Source organism: Lepidochelys kempii, chromosome 2 (genome assembly GCF_965140285.1).
Source record: "Lepidochelys kempii isolate rLepKem1 chromosome 2, rLepKem1.hap1, whole genome shotgun sequence".
Taxonomy (NCBI): Eukaryota; Metazoa; Chordata; order Testudines; family Cheloniidae; genus Lepidochelys; species Lepidochelys kempii.
Window position 1 is genome coordinate 267,464,260 of NC_136381.1, and position 10,214 is coordinate 267,474,473.

General features: G+C 43.1%; 1 protein-coding gene and 1 long non-coding RNA gene across 17 annotated transcripts in view; one reads left to right on the plus strand and one right to left on the minus strand.

The window, feature by feature from the left end:
* The window catches only part of LOC140907906 (uncharacterized), a 49,343-nt gene that overhangs the window by 18,825 nt on the left and 20,304 nt on the right, over window positions 1–10,214 (plus strand). The window lies entirely within an intron of this gene.
* The window catches only part of LOC140907905 (KAT8 regulatory NSL complex subunit 1), a 147,101-nt gene continuing 142,072 nt past the window's right edge, over window positions 5,186–10,214 (minus strand). For 12 of the 15 annotated variants that reach the window (XM_073334933.1, XM_073334934.1, XM_073334928.1 and 9 more), the window contains 2 exons: window positions 9,748–9,973; window positions 5,186–7,659 (listed from right to left, as the gene is read on the minus strand). In XM_073334933.1, coding sequence (XP_073191034.1) covers window positions 7,378–7,659; window positions 9,748–9,973 — 508 coding nt within the window. In that variant the 3' untranslated portion in view covers window positions 5,186–7,377. Of the gene's footprint in view, window positions 7,660–9,747; window positions 9,974–10,214 lie in introns of those variants that run through there. The other 3 variants (XM_073334930.1, XM_073334941.1, XM_073334932.1) reach the window with 3 other exon arrangements.

Below are 10,214 nucleotides of genomic sequence, written 5' to 3' on the forward strand. Positions count from 1 at the left end.
GGGAGACACCCAGGCTGTGATAGGCATCTGCAAAAAGATTTAGGGTGCTTTGCAGATCGGCCTCTGTGTGTGCAAGAATGACAGTTATCTGCATACTGAAGGTCAGTGATGCCAATTCTTGTGATCTTAGATTTTGTTTGGAGATGTCAAAGATTGAGGAGTTGGCCATCCATACGATACTCAATCCTGATTCCATCAGGAAGGCGGTTGTGAATGAGAATCAGGATCACAACAAGTCTCTGGATTAAGTTTAGAAGTGTGAGCAACAAGGGTGATGTTGTGGTGGGAGTCTACTATAGACAACCAGACCAGGGGGATGAGGTGGACAAGGCTTTCTTCCAGCAACTCGCAGAAGTTACTAGATCGCATGCCCTGGTTCTCATGGGAGACTTCAATCACCCTGATATCTGCTGGGAGAGCAATACAGCAGTGCACAGACAATCCAGGAATTTTTTGGAAAATGTAGGGGACAATTTCCTGGTGCAAGTGCTGGAGGAACCAACTAGGGGCAGAGCTCGTCTTGACCTGCTGCTCACAAACCGGGAAGAATTAGTAGGGGAAGCAAAAGTGGATGGGAAACTGGGAGGCAGTGACCATGAGATGGTAGAGTTCAGGATCCTGACACAAGGAAGAAAGGAAAGCAGCAGAATACGGACCCTGGACTTCAGAAAAGCAGACTTTGACTTCCTCAGGGAACTGTTGGGTAAGATCCCCTGGGAGAATAACATGAGGGGGAAAGGAGTCCAGGAGAGCTGGCTGTATTTTAAAGAAATTGCGGGGCCAATGTAGACGGTGCCAGCTCCTGAACCTTTGGCGCTGAGTGCTCCTCTGTAGGATGCACCCCAGTGGTGACTTCCAGGGCAACAGACTTCAGTGTAGGGGGTTGGTCCCTGTCCTGTTTCCTTCTGGTGCCGCTGCTGTAGCACCAGGGAGTGAGACTGGTGCCGTGCAGTCTCCACCGGCTTCGGTGCCTGGGAGCAATGGTGCTGAGGATCTCTGTGCCCATAGTCCTTCCTCAGCATCGCTTTTCTTACGGAGGACAGAGCGCTCCGCACAGAAGAACTTGGCACCAGATCCTGCTATGCCAAGGTGGGCTGAGGTCTCAGAGCCGCCTCCATGAGGAGCTGTTTTAAACGAAAGTCCTACTCCTTTTTAGTTCTGGGACGGAACCCATTGCAAATCTGGCACCGGTCTGGCACTGGTCTGTCTGGTGTAGAATCATAGAATATCAGAGTTGGAAGGGACCTCAGGAGATCATCTTGTCCAACCCCCTGCTCAAAGCAGGACCAATCCTCAATTTTTGCCCCAGATCCCTAAATGGCCCCCTCAAGGATTGAACTCACAACCCTGGGTTTAGCAGGCCAATGCTCAAACCACTGAGCTATCCCTCCCCCCTGTACTTCCCCTAGACACTTGAAGCAAGAGTCATGGAGGTCGCCCGTTGGCAGGGGCTTGTGGCAAGACTTGCAGGGTTTAAATCCTTGGGATCGAGGCATGCTCGAGTCCCAAGGGGGAACAGGAAAGTTGGGGTGGGGAACCCCCCACCCCGACTGCTATACACTAAGACTTAAGTAACTATAAGCTATAAATTATTAAAACTATGAAACTATGAAAACTATATACACTGAGCTATAGAAGAACTAGCGGAGCATTTGCGAAAGTAAGCTACCGCAGTTCCAACAACTGTCACAGGTGGTAAGAAGGAACTGAGGAGGCACCGGGTCGGCAGGGTCATATATTGAGCACCATGGAACTCCAGGGGGCTCCACAGCCAACCCGATGGGTGCTGCTAGGGGAAAAACTTTCCGACTGTGAACTATGCGCGCATGCCTAACTGGAATCAACATAAGCAAGCACTCGAAGAAGGTTCTTTACCACGTGAACATTATTCTCCATCATATGAATTACTAAGGGGAGAATAGGATTCAGTCTCCTGCAACCCAATCAGCAGTCTCCCTGCTTATCACCCCTCCTTCTGGCATGGAGGGACTGAATTCCATGCTGATTTTTCGCCAGTAGGAGCTTGATGTGATTAGACCTGCCACTGGTTCTTGACCAATAACAATTATTAGGAATCAGCCATGGTGAAGTGAAAGCAGCTATTAATACACACACACACAAATATATAAATCAGAATTTAAGAAATGTAGAAGACTGATAAGGGAAGCAAAAGCAGAAATCTGCAGCCAGTGAGTTAAGATCAATAAGGAGGATGGGTATTTTAGGAACAAAAAGAATCTTAACGGTATTGGACCATTACTAGATGGGAATGGAGGAATTGTTAATAACGCAGAAAAGGCAGAGGTGTTAAATATATGTTCCATATTTGGGAAAATCCAGATTATGTAATCATATCACATGATGAAACACTTTCTATTCCATAACTCATATGAGGATGTTAAACAGCAGGTGCTAAAGTTAGACATTTTTAAAATCAGCAAGGTCCACTCAACTTGCATCTGAGAGTTTTTAAAGAGCTGGACCATACTACTGATTTTGAAAAAAGTCTTTGAACATGGGGGAAGTTCCAGAGACTGGAAGAAAGTAAAAAAATGAATGGCTGATATATAGGAACAAAGGACTAGACTGAACCTCCCGGGTCATGGAGTCCAGTCCCATGCTACCACAAGCAACAATGTCAAAGAACCCCATTCATAAAGTTCTATCTTAAAAATTTGGAGATGATACAGAAATTGAGGAATGGGGTAAACCTAATTAGTTTTATCAGTAATGATTTTGTTTTCTTCTAGGCCATTCATAAAAATGTTAAATAGCTTGGGGCCAATAATCCATCTAAAAACTAAAAAAATAAAAGGGTAATATAATTAATACCAGACAACATGGGTTTATAGAAAGTAGATCCTGTCAAACTAACTATCTTTTTGATGAGATTACAAGTTTGGGTGAAAAGGTAACAGTGTTAATGTAGTATATTTAGACTGTTGTAAGTCATTTGACTCAGTACTACAAAACATTTTGACTGAGAAACTAGAACTATACAGAATCAACACGGCACACATTAAACGGATGCAATTGACTAATAGATCTCAAAATGTAATTGTAAATAGGGAGTCATGAAGCAGGTGTTTTTCTAATAGGATCCTGCAGGAATCAGGTTTTGGCTCTATGCTATTTAATATCTTTATCAATGACCTGGAAGAAAACAATCATTACTGATAAAATTTGCAGATGACACAAAGATTGAGAAAGTGATAATGAAGAGGACTGGTTATTCATACAGACTGATTTGGATCACTTGGTAAGATGGGGGAGCAAACAACATACATTTTAGTATGGTCAAATATAAACATATACATCTGGGAACAAAGAATGTAGGACAAACTTATAGCCCGGGAAGTCTACCCTGGGAAGCAATGACTCTGAAAAGGACTTGGGGTAATCAGCTAAACATGAAGTCCTAGTGCAACCTTGTGGCCAAAAGGCCTAATGTGATCCTTGGAATTTCAGAGAAACATTGAGTAGGAGTAGGGAGTTTCTATTACCTGTTTTTGGCAAAAGTGTGACTGCTTCTGGAATACTATGTCTCGTTCTGGTGTGCACCGTTCAAGAAGGATGTTGATAAATTGGAGACAGTTCAGAGAAGAGCCATGAGTATGAGTAAAGGATTAGAACACATACCTTATAGTGTTAGGCTCAAGGAGCTTGAGTCTATTTATCTTATAAAAATGTTTAAGGGGTGACTTGATCTCAATCTATGAGTACCTACAGGGGAAAGAAAAATTTGATAATAAAGGGTCTTCCATTTAGTAAAGATATAACAAGATCCAGTGGATGGAAATTGAATCCAGACAAGTTCAGATTAGAAATAAGGTGGAAATGTTTTAACTGTGAGAGTTAAATCAACCTTTGGAAAAGTTTATCAAGGGTAATGGCGGATTCTCCATCTCTGGAAATCGATAAAATCAAGGTTGGATGCTTTTCTAACAAAGATCTGCTCTAGTTCAAACAGGAATTAATTCAGAGAAGTCCTATGGTTTGTGTTATACAGGTGATCAGACTTGATAATTGCAATGGTCCCTTATGGCGTTATAATTATTAATAAAGGTCACATAGGTACTATAGGCTAAGGAAGGGGAAATGGTCAGAACTCATTCCTCACAAAATCTCACTGTGGATCCATCTCTAAGTGGTGGGAATTCCTTCCTGCTCAGTGATACAGACCTTAACTGAAATCTAGTAACTTGGAATCGTGTGTATAACCTGTATGGAGATTATCACTTCATGACATTAGGTCACAGGCTAAATCTGAATCTTTTGCAATTTAGCAGAAATGACCTTTCCTATGACATATGGTCCAACCGTTTCTAATGGTCTAGACCAGTGGTTATTAAACTGGGGTCCTTCAGAGGGTCCATGAGTCAACGGGGCCATTGGCCCCACTGAACAACTCCTCCACCCTCCCTCCCAGTGCCTCCTGTATGCCGTGGAACAGCTTATCAGCAGAGTGCAGGAGGCACTGGGAGGGAGGAGGAGGAGCGGGAACGGGGCACGCTCTGGGGAGGGGACGGAAAGGGGTGGAGCAGGGGTAGGATCTTGAGAGAAGGGGTGTAGTAGGGGTGGGGCTTGAGCACCCCCAGGGAAAATTAGAAGCCAGCTTGGGGATCTGTGAAAAATTTTAAATCAAAACGGGGGTCCTCGGGTTGCTAAAGTTTGAGAACCGCTGGTCTAGAGGAAGCTTGAGTCTAACCAGCTACACATATAAAGTGGCCAAATGACAGTATACATAGGTGTGTGTAGAGTTTGATTTTAGCAATCACTAACAACGAACAAGAGCATTTCTCCTCTACCAAGGTCACCATAAAAAGGAAAAGTCTTCTCCCTCCTGTCCACTTTTTGAGTAGGAGTCCTTAAAAAAACCTCTCTCTCTTGATTGCACCAGCCATCCAAGTATGCTATTCTCATACTAAAAGAGCGTCCCTTATTTTGATCAATAGGGCAGGAACGTGACACAAAGTAGTTGTCTTCATTGCTACCATCTAGTTAATCTCAGACAGGGCAGAGCAACTAGGGACCTTCCTCTATTTGACAAAGGAAGTCATTCTTAACTCAGATTGTGTGCTCATAATGGCTGTGTAGGATCAGGTAATCAGATACCATAATGTTAAGAGAACAAAAGTGGGAATGCATACATTTGCAGGAAAAAAAGCAAGACTTGGCCAATAGATTGCTAGAAACCTCAAGTTTTATTTTGCTTTCATAACCATAGCATTTAGTCAGATGTGCTTTGAAGTCATTATTGTGAAACATCTTTCCAAACAGATTTTGCCCCTTTAAACGGTCCCAGAGTTAGTTTGCTAATATGTTTCTTCATCCACAGAACATCCATCCACTCAAAATAACACAAAAATAAAAATGCCAAAGACAGGGAGAAAAGTACATATAGAGCAATTACACAAAAGATGACAGTCTGTGGGAGAACTCTTAAATGTTTCTGTGCTTGTTGCTTATAATCAACTTATGAAAAAATATGAATCTGACAGGATGGATTGTAGGTTTCTTAGAATTTCACATTTCTCATTTTCAAATTACCCAAAAGAAGGGGACAAAAGGTGTGAAAGGGGAATTGGGTTTAAATGTGACAATGTTTCCCCAGAGGCTTCCTTAGCCATCCCTCTTCTCATTGCCTTTATATTTCACTTTGCTGCTTTTCTGGAACAAAGTGAGTTACTGCCACTTATAGCCCATTACAGCAGCTATGGAGACTCCATCAGATCTCAATGAACTGCACACTAGATTTGGGATAGGATACAACTGCATTGTTAAATGCAAAGCCAGTTATGCTTGGTGCAGCTGATAGGTGGTGGCACTGCCTTTTAAACAGGTTACTGTTTACTCATCCAAGTTTACCCTCCAAAATTTCAGTATGGTAGCCCTTCTATTTGACTGCTATTTTATTTAATACTTTTATTACAGAACCATTCAGAGGCCCTAATCAGGATTTGGGTCCCATTGTACATACATACAGTCCCTATTTTGATCATTGCTTTCCTATATTCCTATTTCCTCCTGAATGTCCCAGCTCAGGAGAGGAGAGAATACCTGCAAGGACACCACTGGAAACTCAGAAGAGCAATGATGTCCAGCTATCCAGGAATAACTTAGAAATACTGTCCTTATAGACTATTTATAATGGCAGCACAATGAGTAAGCTATTTTTCAAACTGGTTCATAAAAAAAGTGGGCTAAATGTTTAGTTCCATTAGTCCTGGGATGTAAACATACCATCTGCAAAGGGCAGAGATTCGAAGTGGGAAAGTAAAAAGGAGGATGCATGTCAAACAAAGTTGAACATATTACCACTGTGTTACCGTAACACATTTCCAAGCCCCCCTTTCTAAATGTTGGTATTAAAAAGTACAACATGTTCTGGAAGGGCAGCTTTCTGACCCATCATTTTCCAGAAGGGCTCCCCAAAAATGGCTCAACACCCTTCCTACCCTCTGATAGTTGGGAGCTGTGCCCCCATTGTACAGTGAATCTATGGTATTTTCTTTCCCCAGTAGTTTGGCTTTACAGGGGCTTGCCAGCTAAGATCCATGATAGAGAACAATTGGGAAAAAGCTGTGAACAAGTTAGAGATTGATCTCCATCCATCCTGTCAGTTTCATTACAGTGAGAATATACACTAAATAAATGAAAACATCCACAGCATGAAAATGATTTGTAATTTATTTGAAGGCAATTGATACAAACGTCAGTTGTGCAAGGCCAAGGGAACCTGCTTTTCACATACTCTCAAGAAAGGATTTGCTTTCATAGCTGCATTTAAAAATAAAAGCCATGCAGCACTGTTAGACTTCCCCATACCTTTTCAGATGTTTATCAGTTGATCTCTTGGAAAGCTGTTCCTATTCCTGCTCCACCATGATACACTAGACAAAAAGCCACTGAAGACTGGATGTGCAGCCAGGGGGCACCCTTTCAAGATACAGATGTTTGAATATCAAACAATTAAAGTTAAAACAGCCAATTTGGTTTCCTATTGTTTGATTTTCTTTCTTTCTTTTTTTTTTTTTAAACCCACCATCTCTCTCTGCATTATCCTGGACTGCTGCAACTGTTGCAGCACCTAACCTTCTTGCTAGCAGGGCAATTGATCCCTTTTCTCCAGAGTAAACCAGAAGTTTTTTTTTCTGGACAGCACGGTCCTCTCAGAGATCCAGCACCTTATTTCTGCAGTGTGCCCAACCCTTCCCAATCTGGGGATGTGGGAGCACAAAATCTGCTGCTGAATCTAGGTCTCACGCATGGCAGCACCATTCACTGCCAGTGCTCCTCTGAACCAGCTCATCAGCCAAGCTTTTGATTCTGAAATAAAGTATGTGCCTAACATAACACATTACATAAATCAGGTGTTCATCTGTTGTTGAACAGCCTTCCTGGGAAGCATTGCTGGTCTGCGAACACCTCCAAGCTTCTGTTGCCCTCTGTTTGCAGGTCCATATCTGAAACACGTGGCTTCCTGGAGTTAGATATGCCAGAGTCTATACTGTTAGTCCTGATACCCTGCTTGTTGCTAGAGTCCCACTGTTGAAAGTCTCCTGACTGCTTGCATCCATCTTCACTTGGCTGTTCCAGAAGAGCTTGGTATGCTGGGTCTGAAAGGGGAAATGTACGCGGTTCCCAAGGTTGTACACTCTGTGGGGGACGGGGACAAGGGTGGGGGGAAGGATTGGTACAGAAAACCCAGAGTTAGCCAGTAGTAGGACATGACAATATTCATTCCACCCTAAATCCCCAAAGAGACCTCACGCTTCAATTTAAACCTCAAGCTCTCCTCTCTGGAATAGGGTGCTGAAGTAATGGAGACAGTTTTGATGAGCAATAGAAGTTATGCAGCATAGAACTGTGGTACGTGAACTTGAATTTATATTCTTAGTCCCAGCTAATCATTCTTCTGTTGGGATCAAGACTACTACCCTCCTGGCTCCTTACCTCCCTGATCTTTGAGGAAGTTCTTCCACAACCCCAGTGACTTCAAAAGACATTTAAAAAGTGAAGTTAGTGCCTGTACTCAGAACAGGTCTGGCGCAGAAAGCAGCAATGAGATTCTCAAATGCCTGATCTGGAAGGATCATCTCTACGGGTGAGAGGGGAGTTCAGTCCCTATGATACACTCAGTCAGAGACACCAACTCCATGGGTGCTCCAGCCCTGGAGCACCCCAGGGAAAAAAAAAATAGTGGGTGCTCAGCTCCTACCGGCTACAGCTGTTTCCCACCACTGCCAAACAGCTGATGAGGGCAGCGCAGCCACCAAACAGCTGTTTGGAGGCGGGAAAGGGATTTGGGGGAGGGTAGAGAGCAGGAGGGTGGGTGAGGGCCTCAGGGAAGGGGTGGAGTGGGGGCGGGAAGAGGTGGAGTGAGGGTAAGCCCTGGGGGAGTGGGCAGAGCAAGGATAGGGCTTTGGAGCAAGTGGAGCAAGGGCAAGAAGAGACAGAGCAAATGCAGGGACTTGGGGGAAGGGGCGGAGTGGGGCAAAGTGGGGGCTAAGCACCCCCAGGGAAAAGGAAAAGTCGGCACCTGTGCACTCAGTCCTTGATCTTTCTACAGAAACTGCTAACAAGGGTGGAGAATCGATGAAGTGGCTTGTGGGGAGGATATTTGCCCAATGAGAATGGGCTGCAGGGCCAATCATTTCACAAAAGCCACTTAATTTTGTCAAACAGGACAAGTCACTTAGCTTTCAGTCACTATGATGTAGAATGGATTTAAACTGGTGGCTTAGAGGTGGGATAGCTCTTTATTCCATTCCCAATCCCTTGACCAACATAACTCTGGAGACACTTAAACTGAGCCAATTCAGTGACAGTGGATCACAAACTAACTCTGATCTTGTGTGTTAAAAAACATCTTAATTTAGCACTAAGTTTAGGTTTATTTTAGGTAGCAGAACATGCAGACTGCTGTGTTACAAAGGGACATATGTACTGGAGTATGCTTCAACACTCACATTTATATGAGTATATATATATAATGGTAGTGTGATGTCACAAATTTAGTGGGACTTCACTGTAGGATCAGGAAGTGATGCTCTGTTTCAAATACAAAGCTTTACAATCTCCAAAGAAATTCTGTGAAGTTCACACAAAACCAAATTCTAGTACCAGCAGTGTAAAGAAGTGGGGCAGATCTGTGGCTAACCATGCTCATCCCTGTGACTCCCAAAATCATGTCACTCTGATTGCTACCACTTTGGAGTAGTTTCTTCATAGAGGTCCTCCTGTTTGTTTTTTGGTCTACGTTCAAATATGTCTTTTAAACTGAAAATAACTTTAAAGTTTTCCAATATTGTTGTAGCCATGTTGGTCTCACCATATGAGAGAGAGAAGGTAGATGAGGTAATATCTTTTACTGGACAACTGTCTGTTGCTTGAAGGAGACAAGCTTTCAAACTCCACAGGCCTGAAAAAGAGCTCACTGAAGCTCAAAAGTTCCTCTTTCAAGTTGATCCAATAAAAGATATTACACCTCACCCACTTGTCTCTCTCAAGAACTTTTAAAGCAGTTGTGAAGAATTCTCATTCTCAGTGAGTTCAAGATGCCACAAAAGTTTCGTGCTCTCAGCCCTGAATATACGTAAGCACAGTGGAAAGGCAGGGAAGAGGGCTTTACAGGAATGTGTCATCTGGAAACTTGTGTGTTTTGAGCTGCTCCTCTCACTTAGTGTTTCAGTATTTTGCCAGTTTAACAATAAAGATGCCTCTGGAGTAATAAATGTCCCTCACCTGTATTACTGCATTTAATATTTCTGGGGAGAATCTGGTGTCCTCAGTGCAGGACAGCGGCACTCTAGTCCTGTTCTTTATAGAGAGAGGTTGCAGAATGTTATAAGGCTCAGGGCTGTGAGATCGCATAGAAGGGTGCATATAGAGAAGGTCATTAAGGCAATTAAATCCAGGATCTGGAGATGCTGGCTGAGGTGTCCATCGACCATCTGTTTTGTTGGAGGACCTAAACAAAAACAACAAAGTTATTTAAGGACCAATGTTGACACAACAACAAATGGATATAAACTGGCCATCAATAAGTTTTGGCTTGAAATCAGACAAAAGTTTCTAACCAGCATAGGAACGAAGTTCTGAAACAGCCTACCTAAAGAAGTAGTGAGGGCAAAAAACCTGACTTTTGTTTTAAGAGTAAGTTTGCTTATTTTATGGAGGGGATGGAATGATTGGCTAAACGGCATATGGCC